At 32.9% G+C, this 23869-nt stretch overlaps 2 protein-coding genes across 2 annotated transcripts in view; one reads left to right on the top strand and one right to left on the bottom strand.

Moving 5' to 3' along the window:
- The window catches only part of LOC124354905 (hillarin), a 79985-nt gene extending 69359 nt beyond the window's left edge, over positions 1–10626 (top strand). The window contains exons 5-11 of the mRNA XM_046805702.1: positions 207–289; positions 2001–2144; positions 4389–4610; positions 5909–6117; positions 6400–6530; positions 6865–7122; positions 8695–10626. Coding sequence (XP_046661658.1) covers positions 207–289; positions 2001–2144; positions 4389–4610; positions 5909–6117; positions 6400–6530; positions 6865–7122; positions 8695–8997 — 1350 coding nt within the window. The 3' untranslated portion in view covers positions 8998–10626. The remainder of the gene's footprint in view (positions 1–206; positions 290–2000; positions 2145–4388; positions 4611–5908; positions 6118–6399; positions 6531–6864; positions 7123–8694) is intronic.
- Positions 10627–13651: 3025 nt separating this feature from the next.
- The window catches only part of LOC124354904 (dystrophin-like), a 34860-nt gene continuing 24642 nt past the window's right edge, over positions 13652–23869 (bottom strand). Inside the window, exons 9-12 of the mRNA XM_046805701.1 lie at positions 22832–22963; positions 18139–18247; positions 15360–15669; positions 13652–14110 (exon numbers count right to left, since the gene is read on the bottom strand). Of these exons, the coding sequence (XP_046661657.1) occupies positions 14067–14110; positions 15360–15669; positions 18139–18247; positions 22832–22963 (595 nt within the window). The 3' untranslated portion in view covers positions 13652–14066. The remainder of the gene's footprint in view (positions 14111–15359; positions 15670–18138; positions 18248–22831; positions 22964–23869) is intronic.

Genomic DNA, 23869 nt, shown 5'->3' with positions numbered 1-23869 from the left:
TTTTATTAGAAATGTTTAGAAGATTCTAAATAGCCCCTTAAATACTGAAAGATCATTTAGAGAAAAAATAATTAATTGAGAGAGTTATAAAAAAAACTCATATACTTTCAGATCATTGTTAAATTATGTTCATAAATTGATGTCTTCTTTGGATACCAAAGCAAGAAGTACAAATTTATGTTTTCTGATTGAAAAACTAATTGCAGGTTGCACAAGAAGATCAAAAGACATTCACAGATCTAGTCCGCCAGCTCGTAGGAAGATGTGGTTCCGACATTGAAAAAGCCAGGTTAGTACGGAAACACAACATATGTTAGAAAAGATCAATCCATTATCTTAACATAAGAGTGATTAATACAGTGGAAAATGCACATTTTTTTGAGTTGACAGTAGTATCTTATGCAGAAAAGTGCTCTGTGTAGTGTTACAAAATGGTGTCTACCTTGTAAAGTATTTCTTTATTTTTTACTCAGGTAGTAAGTTAGTTTTAGAAAGAACATGTAGAATAGATATGTTGGATGTATTCTGAGAGTTTAGTTAGTTCAGGTTCCATTTTGGGACCTGTGTTTCTCTGAGTTCATGAATAATTAGTATCTATCCTGAACTATAATCATCAGCTTTAAGTGGCTGACCAGTTAGCATTGCAATCAGCTTTTAATTCTATTGAGTGCACTAAGATGTCGAACTTTGGATCTGAGTTAGAGATAGTGAGTGCATGATCAAATCCTGTCTGTGACTGAGCACTTTTTATCAGTACCTTGTATTGTATGAACTCTTCCCTTTATTCTGTTAGACCATGCATAGGCCAGTGGCCCATGAGAACAGGCAGAATTAGGTTTGAAGGGGATAGGTCTCGCCTTAAAAAAAACCTCTTTCACCTCTTCAAATTGGCCACAATTTATCAGGAGAAAAATGGTTTGAAATTCTGGGGTATACTTTAGTATGATAGATTCTTTGCTTGGTCGCTGTTTTGGAGTATATAACCGGTAATTAGATCAACTAGCATCATAATAAACACCTTTTTTTAACAATTTGGATCTTCAAAAACCACTTTGACAAATTCTTATACAACATGAAAATTACATGTGAACTATGATTGTGAGTAACTTATTCTTGCACTCTGTTTGACTTGAAGCTTACTTTTTGCTAATTATTTCTAGTTTAGGCCTCAAGGTTGTTTTAGACACTTACATTTTTTAGAATATTACTGATGGGATCACATTGCCCTTGGGAGATTTAATGACTTATAGTTGTGAGAAGGACTCCCACTTAAGAGACTATCCCTATCAGCTGTATTTATACACTCATAGTTTTCCCTGAGAAGTCAATTGGCTTAACCCACAAAATCACCTAAAATTCTAACAGTAATAGACTAATGACTTTCACCTCTATGATTTTTCTGTTATAACTATATTTTGACAATCATTAAATGGTGGAATGGAATACCTACTCATTTTAAAGACTGTTGAAAAGATGTCAAATATCTCTATCAACTCCTATTATAAAAATTATTACTCTTATAAGTACACAAAAGAAATCACAACCTTACATGTTTTTTTTTTAACAAAATAAGAGGTTTTAAAATGTATTATTAAATATATCATAATCTCAATTTGTTTTAGTTTACTCTGTTTTTAACATTCACACTAAAGAGGCTGGAAAAATTTCATTTCTGTCTGTCTGTCAGTTTATCCTCACAATATATTGAAAACGAACTGATTTATACGCTTACAATTTTGGATGAAGCCTTATTTCTATATAGGCAATACTGAGTTTGTCATTGAGACCTACTAGACTGACATAATTTCTCTTTTATCTGCTGAGAAGATGTAAAATGTTTTTCCTGCATTGTTGTCTGTCTTTCTATATATCCGCATATCTCAAAAATGAAATGAGTTATAGATTTAAAATTTTGCGAACAGCCTCAGCGAAGCCTGTTACACAACATTTGCAAATTGATAGATTATAATAAAAATTTGATTACAACATTCAAATTTTAGGACCATTTTCCGCTGGATAACTGTGAAGAACCTGAACACAATGACATTTGATGACAATCTGAGAGGAGACACACCCATGGGATTGTTGAGAGGAATTAAGCATGGGACAGAGAGCTACCACGTCCTCTTCAAACGGCTGTGCAGGTAATACTTGTATATTCTTAATATGTTAAATAGTGAAAACTTACTTTTAGTTTCGTTCATAACTTAGAATTGATAAATTGGATACAACAATAATGTACAAGAAAAATACACATCAGAAACAATGTTTTCTGAAAGACAATTAATATCTGAAGTAAGGTGCTTTTATATTTATTACACGTTTATATATTAATTGTGCAGTCTTATTAGTTGTCTTTGTTACATTTTAGATGGTGTTGAAACAGTGTCTATCTCTTAAGAACTAAATTATTATAACAGATTTTTACTAAAAAAATACCTTAATATAGCTTAACATTTACTAACATCTTAAATTTGTTTAGATTTTGTGTAACAGAATACAATTGACTTCTAGGTTCATTTATAACACATTTAGTACATCACAAAAAGAAATAAAGAGATTATTCAATGACCAACTCATAATTTTATCCGGCTTAATAGTTTTATAAATATTGAAGTGCCTTGGGATCTGTTATAATCTTATCTCTACATAAATATTTAATTTACACTACAGTAGAAAAAGGGAAAAGTTTTACACATTCACGTTGAATGAAAGAAGTATCAAGCTTTCAAATTCAATAAAATATTGTTAAGTCTCATAATTTTCTAATGAAAATGAAAACCCACACAATAATTAGCTTTAAAATAGTACTTAGAACTGTTTCTGTTTGATTTAAAAAAACGTAAATTTACTTTATGAACACATTGACTGAGGCAGACAAACATTGATATTATTTCCGCTGCCCCAAAATCGGTACATGACTCTTGTCGCAGTGACGGTGTTAACAACATATAATATAGCTAGAGATGTATCATAGACTACGGCAAACACACACTGATACTATCTCGATTGGTCAAAAGTTGGTATAAATAGCAACATGCAGTGAAGATGTTAAGGTAGAATTTATGAGTATATCTCTAAAATGTACATTTTGTGTAGATCTCAAATTAAAAAAAAAAGTTTTATCAATTTTACTCTAACGTTGATAGAGCTCATTATAGTTGTTTTAGTGTAAAGTAGATAGCATTATTATTACACTTAATAATGACAAAAATTATTATTGAAAAAAAATATAAAACACATTTGATTGAATCTGATAGCTTAATATTTAAACTTAGCATGGCATTTTCACTTAAAATATACAGTTTTGTAGATAAGTGAGTGTGTGAAACAATCATCTAGAGTTGGAACAGTAGAAGTCCAAGCCAAATTATATCAGATACGGATAAACTCAAATAGTACAGAGAATACAATAAAATAGCTTAATGTACAAACACTCAATATTGATGAATACAAAAATATAATAGTACTACTACCACTGCAAAAATAATAATTGCTCTTGCCTCTTTGTTTGTAACAATGTTATCCTGATGCTGAAAGAACATTTTGTCGTAGACTGAGCTTTTCTCTTACTGTTCAATGTTATGTACATCTGCTTCCAAGATCTTCAAACCATCAGAATATAACATTTTAGGAATAATTTTGCCTGTATTGTTTTCTCTTTATAATTTTCGTGATGGTTAACATTAACAATATGTCTTGTCATTGGTAATGTTGGTCATATTTAAGCCACTCTTCAATGTCTTCATTGGGTAAGGCTTGTATACCTCTTGCACCATTAGTACTTGAACTAACAACAGCCAGTAGAACCATGCAAACTGTGTGGTGATCTACAGTGTTCTGTACCCTCGCACATAAACAAACCTGGTATTTGAATGATGAGTTTAGCTCCAGTTCACCTTCTGCTTAGCGGAGCATCTGAAATCCGATGCTGCCTGGAGTCATGTATGTCTGAAAAGATTTTAAAAGTCATGACAAAGAAGCTCAACACGAAATCTGTGCATTGTTTCGACGTCTGAGACACCTAGACTACCAAATCAAGTGTAATCTAGGTGAAAAGATGTTCTCATTGTCTCATCAGTTGCACAACATTATGATATTTTAGACATGATCCTAAAGCAACCGAGTTTTCTACACATAATGCAGCTATGGTCAATCAATCCTTCCTACATTATGCATAAACCTGGTATCTTTAGCGTGATTTTTTACACGCTTTCTATAAGTTTCTTAAATTTTGTTAGACCTCTGTTAACCGGGTGGTTTGGATAGTTCAGCTTCTAACATAGTTGCACAAATATTAAAAATCACTATCAAACAACTTTCAGCATATGATCTTACCAGATTGCTTATTGTCACAATGTTAAACTAACAGTATTACTTGCGTTCAGCTACGCTGGTCTGCACTGTGTGGTAATCAAAGGCTATTCCAAGTCTGCTGGTTACCAACCAGGTGTCCGGTTCGAGGACAACCGTTTCCGCAACTCCTGGAATGCTGTGTATGTGGCCGGTGCTTGGCGGTTTGTCCAGTGCAACTGGGGTGCACGCCATCTAGTCAACGCCAAGGAGGTACCAAAGGCCGGTGGCAAGGGGGGCAAGTCCGACAGTCTTAGGTGAGTTACATAGTATAAGAACTATACAAGAATAGAGAAGAAGTTTACTTATATTACTGCATAATTAATATCCGAATCACATTAATGAAATAATATTAGGACTAATAAAGATAAAATATTAAACAACAACAATTTAAGATGATTAATTAGTACAACTAAAATGACAACAGGTAGAAAGTGTTTGAAGAAATTATATGTATTTTCTATTAAGATCATTACTTTGTAGACAAATAATTACATTTCTCAAGGAGAGGGATCAAATAAACCTATATAAATAGCTGAAAGATTACCACATGCTGAGGAATTATCAATTCAACATTATCAGAAATAAACATTTTCAGTTGTTTTTCAGTTACATTTACACATTTAGTCTTTTTTAACGCTTGTTTTGGGGAGTGTCTCTCATACAAAAAAGCCACTTGGTGCTACATTTTTAAATCACTTGCCATCAAATTTTAAGAGCCAAGTCTGTGAAAAGGGCTTCCGGTATTTTCTAAAGAAATATTTCCTGCAGCATTCCTGCTACTCACTGGAAGAGTGTTTTCCTAAATCTTTATAAATTATTTATAATTGAGATGTGCTCAGTAGACAAAATATAAACTTAAATAATAACTCAGAGATGTCATTTTTTTTTATAAATTAGGCTAAGTAATCTGTAATTTAGGTTAAATACATTTATGTACAGTACTTTTAAATGTGTTGACATGTTTATATGACACTTTTCTTGTATGTATGTACAAACTGAATAAAGAAATTTGATTCCGATACTATACATATGTATTGTGACTGCTCATACCCAACATCCTTACATTGTTACAATTTATCTCACCACTTCAAATGAAGGTACTTCTATTACTAAAGACTAATTATACTAGAAAATTGTCATCTTTCCTCCTTTACGAACATGAATCCAAACAATTCAACATGTTCTTTGTCACCTGCACAAAGTGTCTGCTGAGCCTTGTACAGTTTCAAAGCAAAATGTCACACAAGACACATCAGACAATGTTTTGGAAATATTCAATTGTACACTGAACGCTACAGGCTTGTGTTTATACTAATAGTAGTAATTATCACAGACATTTAATTGTCAATTCTGATGACATAATGTTGGTTTAAATTTTGTTTTGTAATGTTTATACAAAGTTTAATCTTAGAGAGGACCTAGATTCTAACTGATCAAGAGCTGATACAACTGAAAAGAGATGTATCACAAACTGTTAAAGTTATTAGGATTTTGAGATGTTATACAATCTGCCTTTGCCAAAACAGTATCACTGACTTAAATGTACTTTCAGATATGAGTACGATGATCATTACTTCCTAACGGATCCAAGAGAGTTTATCTATGAGTTCTTCCCTCTCCAAGCTGATTGGCAACTCCTCAAAACACCAATTACACTTCAAGAGTTCGAGGAACTTCCGTTCGTCAGGTCACTATTTTTCCGCTATGGCCTCTATTTCCCAGACTCTCACACCAAAGCTGTCATGTACACCGATGCCACGGGTAAGTTTATATATTCAAAACAGGTATTTAAATATTTTAATAATCTTTAATTTACCATGCAATTTATAATTTGTGACAGATCAAGTCTTAATTAATCTAAACAATAAAACATGTTCATTTATTATTTCAGTTGCACTGAAAGAGTAACTTTTTCAAGGCTTAATGGTACTAAATATTTGCACAAATAAAGGCTCTTTTAAATGATTGCCACTGTCTTGCTAAAATCTAAAGTAATATAAAAATGATGATAGATAACAGATAAAATTTGTCCTGTGATAACAGGAGCAGCAACAGTGCGTATTGCTATGCCCACCAACATGCAGTCAAGTCTGATCTTTCACTACAATCTCAAGTTCTATGACAGCGATGGAGATACGTATGACGGAGTCAGTCTGAAGAGATTTGTAATGCAAGTAAGTTCATTTCCATACCTGTTAAGTAAGGAATTTTAGTCATTTTAACTGATTGGCTTCAATCACATATCCTTTTTACGAGTAATCAATGAGTGAATTCAGGGCAGTAGTTGGTTTAATAGTACAAATAATACTCTCAGAATTATTACTCCGAAAAATTTATGGTTTTATTTAAGTAATGAAACTTAGGTTTATGAAAAAATACTAGATAGCTTAAATATCTCGTCACATTTTTCTGTAAGTTTGATAGTATTTCTTGTACTCCTCATTTATCTATACCAATATTGCTATCAGACCAGAAATTTCAATCCACAACTTCTTATTCTGTTTCTAGTCAGTGGTGGGTAATATGGTAGCATTCCGTGTCCACGCCCCGAGCAGTGGAGCCTTCCTGCTGGACATATTCGCCAATGCAGTGACACCGAAGGAATATCTCACCGGAGAGCCAATGAAGTTCAAGAGTGTTTGCAAGTTCAAGATAGCTTGTGAGGAACTACAGACTGTCATGGTACCCCTGCCTGACTGTGCCAGTGGAGAATGGGGTCCCACCAAAGCCACTCGTCTCTTCGGCCTTATACCAATTACACATCAGGTAATTAAATGGATTGAAAGTGTAGATTTTAGTGCTTGTGTGCTAAGTTACATGTTGTGTTCAAGGTAAAAAATAAAAATGGCACCAGATGTAACCCTTGTGGGATGCTAAACATTTTACTTAACAGGTAATGATTATAAATCTTTGAGGTATCATTTATGCCATTTCACCCAAAAACTCTTGAGACATTGTAGTGATGCAACGTTTTTAACTAGGAAGGTAGCCTGACATATACTGTACATATAATTAGTGATGGATTTACAATGACTACATTAATTGCTATACTCCATCACAAAACACACAATAACTTTATTTCATGACCCAAGGTTACAGAAAATTCAAGATAATGTATAGAACTGTGGGAGAGGGCAATGCTACTGAAACCGATATAAGGATGTGACAAATAGTTATTATGTAGAGCAGTCAAAGCAGTTCATTGAATTAAGTTTTTCAAATTAATTTAAACTAAGCTTTAAATTTCAGCAATTATTATCTGGACATATCAATATGAAAAAGAAATACTGTTAATCAAAATTCTCAATTTCTTGACAGTACAAATAAACAGAGTTAATGTGATATCATAGGACTACTGATGTCCACGATCTAGGACTGTAAATTTTATCTCAATATCCTCTGGAATGTTTTCAGTTCCAGCTCCGCTCTATGTGGGCGCTATTCAAATACCTATGTCTCCTTATTCACATTTTGTTGTAAACCTGTCTGTCCTAATGCAGAAACTAGATGATTTAGGCAACCTAAATAAAACATGATAGTTGCAAAACATGTTAGACAAAATTATAGCTATGTACCTATAGTAACAACTGTTGTTCAGATCAAATTTTAAAATTACTATTCAAATCTATTTACATTTACAATTTTGAGTATCTCAAAAGTCAACCCTGAACCTTAACTTTTGAACGATTGAGAACTTAAAAATATTCTTAAGGGATATGTAATTAAAATTATCTACGAATGTTTTGATGGATTTTAAAATAACCTCTTTGTTCCCCAATGGAGTGGCAGAGGGTAATTAAAAAAAATCATGAATGGGATGACCCATGCTTAAACTTACCCCTTTACATAAATTCATTTTTGGTGGAAGTATCAATTTTAACAGCAACCCCATCAGATAAGATCTTATTTTTTAAATCCTGATAAAAGGAGAATAATGGTGAAATTACATGACTCCATCTCAAATAGAATCCAGTTGAATATAAACATTTCCTTTATTCAAACAGTTTGGATGGAGTGATCAGAAACGGATTTCTTGGTAGGTTGTACTATTAGTTTTGACTCAAGACCTTTGATAAGAGGAATAAAGAACACAACACGGTTAATCTAACCTTCCAGAGTGCTGACTGTGTTATGTAGTGATATAATGACATTACAGGAATCGAGTTTAAGTCACTGCCCTGGTGTTTCCGGGACAGAAGCTGGAACTACAGTTTCAGATTTCCCGATCCTTTACAGACTTAATGGCCACTCTTCACAAGAATGGAGTGGAAGAGAAACATCTGTCCCAACAGAGTGTTGACTGTATTATGCGTTTTTAGTGATATAATGACATTACAGGATGCCCTGGTGTTTGCGGGACGGGAGCTGGAGCTACAGTTTCGCATGTCCCGGCCCTTGACAGACTTCATGGCCACTCTCCACAAGAATGGAGTGGAAGAGAAACGTCTGTCCAAGTTTGTGTCACATGTGGTCTCTGATGACGACGTCGTAACATTCCTCATCAGTTTCCCCGAGGAGGGCCAGTACGGGTTGGACATCTACACGAGGGAGCTGGGGGGTGCCAGTGCAGAAAGCACAGGAGAGAAACACTTGCTCACACACTGCTGCAAATACCTCATCAACAGCTCAAAGAGAAATTGATTCTGACTATTCTACCAATGGAACTATGAAAACATTTGACAACCTAATCAATCATCTAATCAACACTAATCACGACTATGATCCATGCAAGATTCATCAATGGAGTTCCACTTGAAAATTTTAAAACCCAATGATGGCATTGTTAAATAAAATGTTAATGGTTAAAATTTGAACTGTATCCAGAGAGGGTATATAAATGATAACTATTAATTATTCTTATCAAAAGATGAAAAGAATAGATATTGTTTACATAACAAGTGCATACCAAAGCTTCCCAACACTTCAGATTAATAATTTTCTGGTACAAATATTTGTGTAGTTGTAAGATAGAGCACTAGAAGTTGTATTCCATATTTGTTTCTTTTAGGTCAAATTTATCTTAAGGTAGTGAAATTCTTAAAACATATCACAGTTAAGAACTTTAACAAAAATTATTCAAATATTTGTTACATAATATACAGAAGTATGGACTTCCTTCTATTGCATGAACCAAGAACCTAAATTGCAAAGGTATATCTATTTAAATATGTTGCATATACATTTATTTTACATAAAACTGTGTGATTAAATAAATGAAAACACAATTATAATTATGAAAAAATCTTTATAAAAGTTCATAAAAATCTTGTACAAATATACAAAAATATTTAGCTGCATGGAGAACTCTAAAGTTAAGCATACAAGGCATTTAGAATAATTTATAATAATTGTCAATAGTGTAACTAATCATGTATATAGTAAAAAGTTATCATAAATAATATATATAAAACAATTGTAATGTTCTTAATGTAGAAACATTCAAACAGGTATTGCATGATTTTGTTTGGAAATGAATTTTTGAACAATAAAAACTGTGTAATAAGCAAAACTGCAACAAAATTGCTTGTTTCTATTGAATATATATTTGACAGTAGTTTAATATTTATTTATTAAATTTTATCAGTAAATATTAAATTGATTACAAAAAAGGACGTTATTGATACATAGGTTAGAAGCAATATTTTTATGATAAACATTACTTGGAGGAAGTTAAATAGGCAAAAATCTGCTTGTGTGTTTCTACACATCGTTGTACAGTACCAAATATAAGATGCAGTAGGAAAACCTGCGCTAATATAACGATTCATTATTAGACTTTTTATATTACAACGAATTTCCAACTAAAACTATTAATCTGTTTAATGACATTTTATTAAAATCAGTAATCCACATTGTTGCAATACATAAAACAAATTGTATAAAAAATATAGTGATGTAAAAATTAAGATGTATTTAATTTATGTCTATGTTTGTTTTATACAAATATAAAACACTAATGGGCCTAATGAAACCATACCATAATATTATATTTTATTAGGTGATATTTTCAGAGTTAAGTAAACGTCAGTATAATAGTCAATAAATATAAATTGTGTCAGTATAAAATAATATCTACATCTATAATACTAAGTTATTGAACAGGTATAAAAGGACGGATTTGATTTCTTAACACTAAGCTAACTACTTTTATTGGTCAATTCACTTTTAAATACACTAAATTAAGGCACTATACATACGAGAAAACTATTGTACAATATAGTGTACACTTGCACAATTCATTGTACAAATAAATAGTCATTATCACAAAAATGTATTTTATTTCCACTATAAAACATTTTAATTCACGTAAGATTTAATAATACTATAAAATACAGTAGAATCAAGCTAATATGAACCACAAGCAAGGGAAAATTGCAACAATTGTAACACACACAACACTCACAATCACTGTGGTGAGTGTGCAATTTAAAGTTTACTTTAAATATTATAATTGTCAGAATATAGCCCAATACTCAAATTTCTGTTTTAATTAATTGATAACTAAGCTTTTTATGTTTTGGTTACTACACTATAAATTATGGATAGTTGTAATAATAGGTTACATTGCATTTTTAAGATTTTGTCTACTTTTAATCCACTAATAATAACAACAAAAGAATGATACCTGGAAATTAAATCAGTTGGAGCAAAAAAGGATGTGACATTTGTAAGTGCATTGACAAAACTAAACAACCAATTAGCATACATAAATAAATTCTGAATTCCTTATAGACCTGACACATTTCTATCTCTGATTTCAAATCATATCTTCAGTACTGCTCATATGCTGTCACTTCCTTTACTTCATAAATACAATTAATTGTTTATTTGCATATGATTATACACAGTTTGCTGTTTATTCTTTAATTGCCACAGTTCTCATCTTGAATATCAATGTTTTTGTGAGAAAAGGTTAGTGAAATAGTAATATCAGTCTTTATTGGAACCTCATAAATTTCTTAAGGCTACTGTTTGGACTATTTTTTTTAGTATTTGAGTGGTTTTAATTAGCAAGATTCTACTGTACTATTAACTTCTACTTACCGCCTTTAAATTGGCATTTGCAAATATAAAGCATCTTAATGAAACCCAACCACTAGTTTTAAATAATTTTTTTTAAGTTTGATTATTACAATACAAGTGAGGTAAGGAAAGCAATTACCACAGCCATCCAGGTAAGTATATAAAGCAATCCTGCACCAGACAAACACGAAATATATTACTTCCTGCGTTCAGTAATTTCATATTTCTTGCCTTAATCAAATGTCAAAATTTATTATTAATTATATAGAGTATCAAGATATCACTCAATTATTCAGTTATTATTAAAATATACTATTAAAACTATTTCAGTTTTAATAATTAGTGTTGTGTTAAGTTTTTTATTAAGTGCATGTTTTAGAGTTAGTGAAGTTGACACAGAACATGGTGGTTGTGATTCCTGACCTAGGCGTGTCACAACGCTCTGGTATGATTTGTTTATTTAGCCTAGTTTGTAATTATGTGTTAGGTTAGTTATTTACCTGAAGAAGAGATCAGATTGTAGATCTCGAAACATAGTGTTACCGATTTTTTGTTTCACTGAACAATGGCAAATGTCCAGAGAAATCCTGTTCCCTTCATAATATATTTATTTTATGTTATACATCTAATGAAATAAATATAGGGCTATCTCTGAGTTACAAAAAACGCTCTCCTACTAAGAGGAATTCAACCGCCACACAGTGGAGGTATTTGGCAATTTTAGCTGGACAAAAGTCAATTATGTGAATGTTACGGAACATAAAATATATAATTATGGTTTTTAATAGACAGATAGACAAGTATGTGTGATGCAATTTTTTTTATTGTACTGGCATTGTCCATTGTGTATCCCTATCACTGGATATTCTACTGATAGACTAGTCAAGGGTTTTCACAGATCAAACACTTGCATGACCTCCATATGTTGATGCCACTATTTTCAGAGCAGCTTAATTTAAATCGTGAAACCACAGTAGATTATGAGTTATTTTGTACTTCCCTAATGTTCCTGGCAAACATTTTAGGATCATATTTTAGATAAAAGGGCATCTTTTTTTATTAGTGCATTGTTTTTTAAATAGCAGTTGTTTTAAATTACCATTTATTACAAACAGGGACAATTTTTCAGCACAGCTTCCCTTAGTACATTACTTGTAACAATTTGCAGAAAATAACTTTATTTTCAACTCAAAATGAAAAACTCATACATTATTATACATAGCTTGAATCATCTGCACAATGAAACATGACAATACACAAAACTATCTCGGATGGTACCGATACTTACAAAAATATGTTGAGATTACGCCCATAATTGTTGCTATTGTTTACGTGTAAACCGTCCTCTTTAGAGTCATGCTAAACTACCCTTTGGATGGAGAGGAGGATATAGAAATATAAAATACAAAAGGAAGATCTGAGCCTGTAAAATTCATAACGTTAATTTCTGAGTTCAATATTTTTAGAAGCTTTAAAAGATCTCATAAGTTCTTTAGTGCAGAAGTTTCTTTAGCCCCAAGTCCAGAATTAAGACTGACTCAGAAGAATGATACAGAGACCAGTAATATTATCCCCATCAACAATCGCTTAGTTCGATCTTGTAATTACCACTTGGTGTGAGATCTATATGTCTCAGAGTGTGAAGTTTTCTTCGTTACTATTTCTGTTATATTTTCATAAGTAATAGAACTTTCTAAACTTTAAGTACATTAAGAACAAAGCACTCTTAGGTGATGTACTTGTGATTCTGTTAATGGTTTCTTTCTAACAGTCAATAAGTTAAGTAGCATATTTTCACTTCAACATCTGCAATAAATACAATTTTAGCTGCCTATTACAATAATATATTAATAAAATATATAAATAAAAACATGAAATAAGTTATATGCATAGCATATTTCTTGTTCAACTCTAATTTTTACTACTGATACATTGAACAGTCCGTGTATGAAATTTTATAATAATTTGACAATTTTTATAGAATTAATGAGAGAAAAACATTCATGCCCTTGAAAAATTGCTCAGTATCCTTAACTTTCATATACTGACTGACCATTTTTTACCATAGATTACTAACCTAATGAAAAGTCTGTGTATGAAATTTCTTAACACTGTACTAGGCAACTTTGACAGGAGTTATGGCTTGAAAATAATGCCAAGAAACTATCAAAATTACCAATGGCTGCTATTTAAACATACAAATTTCCTACTTGAACTTCAAAATTGGTTAATAATATACAGTAATATGATATTTGAATGACATAAAACAGTGTTTACACAAGTCATTGTACTATTGCACACTTTCATACATAAATATTCTGCCCAAACTCGAAAGTTGGATTAACCTTACAAGTTCATTTCCAAAAGGTAAACATGCTAATAAAATGTATGAACTGTTGATTTAAAAAATCTAAAACTGTTAAATCGTACTCCCCTAACGAATAAGCGTTCATAAATATGTTCCTATATATTTTAACACTTAAATATTACAACTAAAATTAAAAAGTATTATATTTCTACCTTAACACATAAGTACAAAATCTCACTTTAAAACCTATGATATGTAAAAAGGTTACTGAGCTGTCTTCAGAGATTCCAATCTTTGGTTATTTTGTGTGAAATATGCACGTGATTGGTATGGAGGATTTGAGTATTTATTTTGAATTATTCATGAGGTTTTCTTGAGCTCAATGTGCCACTCCATTCTGAAGCCCTTCTCTGCTTTTGCTGTCTGAAATCAGTAAATGAAATTATAAAACATTTTAGTCACACGATACAAGCATTTCTGATAAAAAATTATTTAATAAAATGTAATTAATTGTAGAAATAAAAAAAAATTAAATTACATACAGTTCATTAACCATTTTAGGACGAGACCCTATTTATAGCCTGCACTAGTCATGTAAAAAATATGAGCAAGCATTACATAGCCTGTATATTATTTTAATATTTATGAGTCACGAAACATTGCAAAATCATTTTCTATACTAACATATATTTTATGTTCTTTCTACAAATGGTTATGTGGTCACGTTGTAGTATAAGTCATATACATATTTTTAATTGTGTATAGCTGTCACATCACGTTACTCCAGCTGTTCCTCATCAGACAGGCGATTGTGTTGGGTGTAATTGTGTTTATTACCCTTATTGTTTCATATGAGTTTTGACCTGAAAAATTAAATAAATTACATCTCAAAATTGTAAGTTCCTTACTTTGTAAAATAGTTGGCTTAAAAAACAAAAATGTACTGTCAATAAAACGTTTTTTACATATGAGGCGCTGTAATTCCATAAAATGGCTAACACATGCAGAAAATCCATGAACAAAAGTTGTAGTGAATTTAATTTTGAGAATACTGATGTAAATAAAGTCTAACGACAAAATCTAGCAAACAAAATCTAAATTAATCAATTCTAATTTAATTGTAAGAAAACAAACAAACACTAAAGCAAATGAACTTTGAACAGTCTGAATGCAATAACAACAGCTGTTACTGCAGCATAACAGCTGATCAGTTTCAATTTTATTTTATTATCTTATAATTTAATTATTAAGTTGTTAGCATGAGGCGGCATTTCCCGAAGCCTATTAGCCTAGAGCTAACAATTAGAGAAAAAAAAAGTTGTTAGCACTGATCATTGTTACTGTGTTCGCTGCTTAAACACAGTATGACTTTACCAAAAAGTAGACTTAATAACCCTCGCATTTCAGCCCTATCGGTTCAATACTATACATGTATATATACAATCATACTATACTGGGTTTTAGAGAAACAGTATTGTTAAGGACCACACAGGGCTTTCTTAAAATCATGTCATCCTTGTGTCCATCTGTGTGACTCAACTTTTTTTAGAAAGGTCTTAAGAGGCTTGAAACTTGGTACATAGATTCCTATTGGTCCCAGGAAGAAAATTAGCTGGTTTGGTATTATAAATCTCTTAAAACTAACCTAAATTAATGAGATAAGTCAAGTTACCTGCTAGGGAAAAGTTAGATGCAAGCATCTGTTGCAGCCTGTCGAGAATGTTGTCGAGATCAGTGTGAAGCTCAGTTATCGGTTGATGTTGATTGGTAGGCGCCCCTCGTCGGGTGCCGTCCAGCCAATGAGAGAACCTGCTGCCCTCAGCAGGGGTGACAGGGGTAGAACCCCCACCTAGAGCCGAGGCCCCCCAAGACTCCGTGTAGATAGGACTCAGCCCTGTCAACTCGTGCCGCACCTGTGGTCTAGTTGTAAGTGGAGTGCTCTGCAAACGGTCCAACGTACGAGGCGGTGGCTCTATATGGTGCTATCACAGAATTTTATTTATACTTACAAAAATATTATTTAACTTGATTGTAAAACAACTAATTATACACAATATTGTAAATAAATAACCTCCTGTTTTCACAAATATCATGCTAACACACTAATTACAAATGAAATATTTGTTAATTAAGTCTTTGAAGACCAGGGATCGTGTCATATGTCCTTTGAGATATTAAGCATATTGATTCCAGCAATTTTTAAAAGTATTTAATAAAGGTCCCAGCAATTATTATAAAGAATCTACTAAGAATCCTATCACTAGATTGCCTGTTTTGCAATTTTCAAAATATATAGGTTTAGTTACTTTTTTCAACTAATTTTGAGGATTTTTAAGGATGAAATGTACTACACTATTATGAATGGAAACAGTAATTATCTATACTGTAAATTGTATGTATTAAAAAAAACCTTACTCAAAAAACATTCTCCAAACATTTGATTTTGTTTTTATGACAGGTACATAAAATAATAGTTTGCATTATACACAGAGGTAGAGATAAAAATAAACAATCACTTAAAATTTCATCAGTTAGTGTAATAATGAATAACTAAATAAAATATAGGTTCTTTGATAAGTTTTGTTATATTATATATTTTAAAACAATTAATTTTCTTTGCTGAGATTTTATGCAGATACCGCAGACATTCCTAAAAGAGAACAATGGGATTTAACTTTATGGACATTGGAATAGAAAGGATTAATCTAATACTGTCTTATACATAAAAATAAATGAAAACTTAACTGATAAATCTCCAGCTGGTTTATACTTTCCAGTTGACCCTACACTGGCTACAGCAAAAACCGATGTGTAACTTAAATTTGGGCAAGCGGATGTTTGGTAGGTCAAGTCTACTGTGAGGGATATCTGTTGCAGTGGTGAGGCTCCCTAAGTTAGTTAAAGGCAGGTAGTTATTAGCCAAGACATAAGGACACGCCACCCCCTGCCCACTTTGACTGCAGATTCTACTACAGAGCTACTCTCCCTGGTAATTTGTGTAATGCCGATCGGCTATCATCCAGGTATATATGTGCAGCAGACTCGGTGATGCATGAACGTAAATATAGAACATACTAACTGCAAGCAAAAGATTATTTGAAAACTCGGATAATTAATTAAGTAAGATTATCTAATAAAATTTTTTCAAATAAGAAGTACGACAAAAACATTTTAGTGATTGGTAATTTGTGTACGCCAATTAGTTTATTATTAATGACGTGGAAAGTTCATGCTGACAAAGATTCAGTAGATTTAAATTTCGGCTTTAACACATTAATATTTATTATCATTAAGCCGTAAAAACTTATATTTCAGATGACTTAAAGCCATATTCCTTGTCTTCTGTGACTCCTCATTAAAATCCATGACTTTTCCTGGACTTCCATGACCTGTAGACTCCCTAATGAAAGTATGAAATGCCGGAATCTACATATATTTATGACCAGTAGGTGAAAAGCTTGACTAGTTGCTCAAGTAAATGCCATTTATTCAAGATATCTGCATCAAACACAAAAACGAACACACAATTTTAAAATAAATCAATCACTGACTAAAGAGCTGGCTGTATTGGTGGCTGCCTTGATTGAAGCACCACAAAACAATGTTATACCTCATGTCTATTACAACCTTATTTTTAGTCTTCGAATATATGGGAAACATATTATTTTAAAGATACAAGGGTCGTATTTTTTTTCAACCTCTGATCTCATGTCATGACGGCCTGACATGTGGCAGGTACTCGGTTGATCGCGCATCTTCCCCACTACAACATTTGTCACTGTCAAGTTCAAGTAGCTAGTTTGCTGAGGTGCAGTCACATAAACATTGCAACCTCTCGCCAAACATGTCAGTCAACACTTTTGGCTTTCTACACCACTCATTAATTATCACTCACAGCATCACTCACAATGTTTTCTCCGTAAACACAGCACATTCTCAGATGAACTTCTGCTGCACTATTCCCTTCTGCTTGCAGGAAACAAACAAAACTCCTTAATTTAAATTCGGCAGGAGAATTAATAAAGGCAGCCATGTTTATGCGACCGCAGCTCAGCGCAAACTGGCTACTTGAACTCAACAGTAATAAATGTTGTAGTGGAGAATATGCACTATCAACTACTGCTCACACTGCAGACCTGCCATCATGGCGTGAGGTCAGTTGTGGAAAAAAACATCCCTTGTATAATTTACATCCTTTATATTTTTCAATATTTTTCAGAAAACAAGCTCAAATTTTTTTGTACTTCACTGGTGAAATAATACTCAAAAAAGTATACACTAAAAAAAACTAAAATGCGTTTGGATGTATATTAATTACATCTTCAAAACAAGACATTCCATAATGAGAAATAAGGGTGTAAAAGTGAATGAGTTTTAACAATGTTCTTTTGGGGGAAAACTGAAGGACGTTTCACTACAGTCTCTAAGTTTAGAAAAATGGAGCTGCTCACCTTGAGCTGCTTCAGCCTGTGTATCTGGGTCTCCAAGAAGAGCTTGTGTTGGTGAAGTTTGGCTGACATGTCATCTCCCTGGGAGGAGTCAGGGAGATCTCGCAGTTGCCTGTTAAAACACATGTCATAGGTACAGTTATAATTTGGAATATTTTACTAAATGTTTTTATTTTACTGAAACTTAGCAGTGAATCAATCCAACTTTCTCAAACCTAATTACCTATATTATGGGAAGTTAAAATGACTCCTCTGCAACAAATTGTAGTTTATAAAACTAGTTGTAAACTACTGGAGAATGTTTAGTAAATGTCTCGTAACAGCTGCACTCCATTAGTTTTGTTTTGAAACTTGTTATTATAATAATTGGGCACTTTTATGCCGAGTACGCTAGGGTTTTTAAAAAAAAATTTCTCAGGTGGAAAGGATGACAGTTATTCTTGAGACTTTGATACCGTGTTTTTGTGTTGAGTTGCATGTTATATACTGTCTACATGAGATCAAAGGCGCCAGGCTCTCCCCCTCAAGCCTGGTGACCTATATGATCACACAAGAAGAAAACTGGTCAGCTGTAGCAGCTTATGCACAGCACCTTCTGAGAGATAAAATCGCCGAAAGGGACCAGTAGCCAGGAGTAGGCGTCACAAGATGCAGCCGGACTGGATTGAAGTAATGCTAACGCGGTTCCAATCCAGTCCTCCCCGTACTATCTACAGGAAGAGGGGAGAGGAGTGTTTTTTTTAGTGGGTAAAAATCTCCACACTACCGTCCATTGTTATCTGTCGTAAGATGGGCGGCAGAGTATTAACGATGGCGGTGTCTTTTGAAGATTTTTTTCGCACCTCTATAAAAAAAAATTGTGGTATGATTTTTTTTTAATTGTAACTTCATTATTTGTGTTTGTTTAAATTAATAACAACATTTTTTCATTAAAAAATCTGTTTTAAATCAATAAATTATATTTTTTTTCATATTTAGTTATTATTTTTAGTTTTGATTTTTTCTTATTACAGCTTTACAAGTGTTAGTTTATATAAAATTAAAATAGAAATAAAATCCATTTGTAATGTTAATAACGAGCTATTGAAAAAAAGATAATATCCAGTGCTCTTAGTGTTACCTGAGACTCAGTTTATAGTAGTTTCACTCAATTTTCTTAACCAACAAAATCATCCAAACCTAATGGGTTTTTGTTTTGTAACAGGTCAAATTACGACATTAGAATATTCACGGGGAATTGGCAGACTGTGACGTCAGTGAATCACATGTTGTCGGAATTGAGATTTATTTAATTAATCAAGAAGAAATATATTAAACTTTATACGGGAAAAGATTTAATTAATTAAAATGAAGTAAACATAACCAAAATTCGTGTTTTACAAAAGTACTAAATAGAATTACGCAGAAAAGCCAATTGTGGGATAAATGACTTGTATATTGATGACGTCATAAAGCACATGTTGCTAAAAATTTAAATAAAAAGCTTTGAAAAAATAATAAAAAGAAAATAGAAAGACTTAAATTGATTAATTATAGTGAACGTGATAAATTTCGACAATTATAAGAAAAGAATCAAATTATATTTAATCGTGAAGACGCTGATTTGAACGGGAGAGGGGATGAGTATTGTTTTGAGTCGGTATCCGTAGTTTTATACGGAGATTCCTCCTTCTCTTTCTAGACTTGAAGCAAGGAGGTTGTGTTCAGGTGGATCGTCCTGGGATAGTAGTGATGAAATTAATAGGAAACTGTATTATGGTGTATTGAAATTTTAATGAAGGATGGGATATTATGTTAGATTCTTGAATTATCAAAGCAATGTGAGTGGAGTTATATATGTATGGACAGTGTAATATGGAATAAATTAACGTCAAGGTCACTTGGTTTGACTTTTATTTGAGTATCCCATTTATAAAGAAGTGTGATAGGAACTTTAATGGAGTGATATTGAATTTTTTAACCACTATTCAACCTATTTAAAAACCTGAGATAGATATAGACTTGTTGTTGGTGACAACACCACAGACATTCAAATTTGATAGTACTTTGGTATTAACTTGGAATAGTATAAGTTAGCCAACACGAAGTAATTTACATAACAAATGAGAGGGAGCACATTTTGAATAGTGATTGGGAGAGGATTGGGACAGCAAACTGTTTATCTGGAAGGTGGCAGAGTTTCAAGCAGTACCAAGGGGACGCAGCTAGCTTTGGGCAGATTTTGAGCAAGATGGCGACCAACGCATCCGGAGCAAAATGGTACAGCAACGTGGGACTTGTAACAAAATGGCGCACAACTACATGGGGCGTCAACAATACTAAAAAACCGACACGCAGCATATTGACGCAGCCAACGTGGGGCAGATCTGCAGCAGTTTGTTTTGTTTTTATTTGAGACGAAATAATTAACAAAGACTTATAAAGACCAAATCTTTTTAATATAAAAATCATTTTGTTTCTGTGATTAAAAGAAAACGTGAAAACAATTTCTATAATTTTATTGTTTATATTAGCAAGTGGACTAATAACCTTAACCCTTTGAATGTTGTGGATGATTAAATCCAATTGGTAGAACTTACTCCAAATGCCATCTACTAATATATGCGATATAATACATAAAACTCCATGGAGTATAAAAAATGCCTGGTAAGAGTGCAGGGGCATGTTCTATATGTATCACTAGCAAAACTTTATTGTTGTCAGCCAGCCTCAATGGGGGAGGTCCTTTACTAGCTCTGCACAGCTGCCCTTGTGACTGTTCTACACCAGTCTATTGAATTCTGTCTGTTTTATTTATTACTTTGAGAGAGCTTTGTTTAATTGGTATAAATATTTTATACATTTATAATACTTTATTTTTTTGCCATAGTTATTTTATTCTGTAAGTTTTAAGTTGATATTTTTTGAACAAGTTAAAAATTTCCATGACCCAAATTTTGCAAATTTTGGGGCCGGAGCAATGAATGCATCTTTTTCAAGTGTGTTTAACAATGAAATTTATACTGACCGTGATGATTTATATAATATAAATATATAAACTCGAGTGAGATTGAGGGAAGTGACAGTGACAGTAATGAAATCCTTCAAACTACAGTGCCGGTGCATACCGCTTCCACTTCAACAGCCACCCAGCAACCAGCAACCAGTACCCACACAGCAGACAACACAGGATGTCCCACGAGTAATCTGACAAACTACAGTGCCTGTGCATACCGCTTCCACTTCAAGAGCCACCCAGCAACCAGCAACCAGTACCCACACAGCAGACAACACAGGATGTCCCACGAGTAATCTGACAAACTACAGTGCCTGTGCATACCGCTTCCACTTCAACAGCCACCCAGCAACCAGCAACCAGTACCCACACAGCAGACAACACAGGATGTCCCACGAGTAATCTGACAAACTACAGTGCCTGTGCATACCGCTTCCACTTCAACAGCCACCCAGCAACCAGCAACCAGTACCCACACAGCAGACAACACAGGATGTCCCACGAGTAATCTGACAAACTACAGTGCCTGTGCATACCGCTTCCACTTCAACAGCCACCAGCAACCAGCAACCAGTACCCACACAGCAGACAACACAGGATGTCCCACGAGTAATCTGACAAACTACAGTGCCTGTGCATACCGCTTCCACTTCAACAGCCACCCAGCAACCAGCAACCAGTACCCACACAGCAGACAACACAGGATGTCCCACGAGTAATCTGACAAACTACAGTGCCTGTGCATACCGCTTCCACTTCAACAGCCACCAGCAACCAGCAACCAGTACCCACACAGCAGACAACACAGGATGACCCACGAGTAATCTGACAAACTTCTCAGGTGGTTTCCTCTCATCAAAATAATGAAAAAGTTCATATAAACGTATAAATTTATTGGATTTTATGTAAAATGAACTGAAAAATTGAATAAAATACGTCCCAGACCTGTTGGACCAACCATTTCTGAAGTATCAGACAGAATATGAAAAATTTGGTCTCAAGAAAAACACGCAAACTTTTTAACCAAAAATATAAGAGAATTTAATTTTGAAGAGAATAATGTAAAATAGGCAAATAATAAACAAACAAAAAGTTTAAAGTTTCATTAAATCAACACGTACAAAAAATAAGACAGAAGATGCAATATCTGTTTATTAAATAAACGTTTTTCATAAAAACAAAACATTTAATGACGTTTTCTTCAGTAAATAGTTACAAAACCTTTACAGTATAAAACATTGTAAATTTAGAAACAAGATTTTAAATTACTACTTATATTTAAGTTTTTCCAGAGAATGTAATAAAGTAAAAATATAAGTCAATAGAGGAACTTTTTAATTCTGTGCCACATTCATTTAGATTGCTTTAAGATTTGCCTTATTCTAACCATTGCTTTTACACTAGGACTAGCGGCATGTTTTATAATCAGATTTCCAGTATAGCTTAACTATCACATCTTAGATGAGATGACTCATCACACATTATAGGGTCACCAATGGGCGGCACAGTGATGTCATGTTACTTCAGTGAAACTGAAAAACTCCCTTGATTACTCTTGGTTATTGTTCTTGCATACACAATTAAGGTTTCAGACTCCGTTGGTACCATCACAGTTGACAAGCAAAATTTCAGATCTACTTGAATGCAGGAAGATTAATATTTTCCAAATTTAAAGGTAAAAGAAGTCTGTCACAGGCATACCTCTCCAACTGGCCAATTATGCTGTGGAGTTCCTGCTGAGGGTTGAGACGAGGCGATAGAGAGGAACTGAGGCTGGAGCTGTCGGTACATGACACCAGAGTGCTCTCCTCACTGCTGTCCCCGGCCAAACACCTGTTCACAAGTCACAATACACAAAAGTCAAACTTAGCTACTATAAACTTACAATACTTTGATGCAAATGGACACATTTTACACTTAATAGTAATGATTTATTTCTAAAAAAATTACCTTCTTTTACACTTAAATTATTAAAATACAACAGGCAGGCAAGCTTTTTCTGTCTTTTGATTTCTTCAAATATTGCTTTTTTATTTATTTTTTTTACTGAAAATTATTTTTAAGTTATTATCAGTTATTGTGAAAAATGGAGCAGAAATGCAAAAGTTATAAAAGTAATAGAAATAAGTATCTGATATCAAGAATTACAACTTTTGTCATAAGATAAGTTGCTTTGTTCAGGAACTGGATTATAATTGGAACCCTATTTTCCAATGGCCTATTGAAATTGGAATAGTGAATAAACTTCAGCTATGGTATCAGTTTAACTTTAACTTTTTTTTACAAATGAAATATAACGTAACTCTTCTGTTTCCATATATTACTTTAGTTTAAAGTTATATTACATTAAAGTTACGGTCTTGTTTGTAAAAATTTTGAACACAAAAAGCAATACAGCTGGAATTTATTTACCAAATGAAAGAAATCTTATCTGATTAATCACAGCCAATAAATCTAGACATCAAAATGTAAGGATTAATTTAAACAGTTAAAATTGAACATTTTACTCAATATTGCTATATATTTGAAAGAACTGCACTTTCACATTCCTCTCGTTTTTATCAAGGGGTATTTTGAGTTCTTATTTTGAAGATTTAGATAAGGAGAGATGAATAGATAAAACATGAATCAGAACATGTGCTTTTTGTGCTCCCAGAATTGTTCAAATATCAGTGGTAATGTATAGTTGTTTAAGAAATGTTTAGATAGGTAAGTAACAAGATAAATGTTATCTATGTG

Source organism: Homalodisca vitripennis, chromosome 2 (assembly GCF_021130785.1).
Source record: "Homalodisca vitripennis isolate AUS2020 chromosome 2, UT_GWSS_2.1, whole genome shotgun sequence".
NCBI classification, from domain to species: Eukaryota; Metazoa; Arthropoda; class Insecta; order Hemiptera; family Cicadellidae; genus Homalodisca; species Homalodisca vitripennis.
Note: the sequence above shows the minus strand (reverse complement) of the source record. Positions and strands in the feature narration are given on the sequence as shown.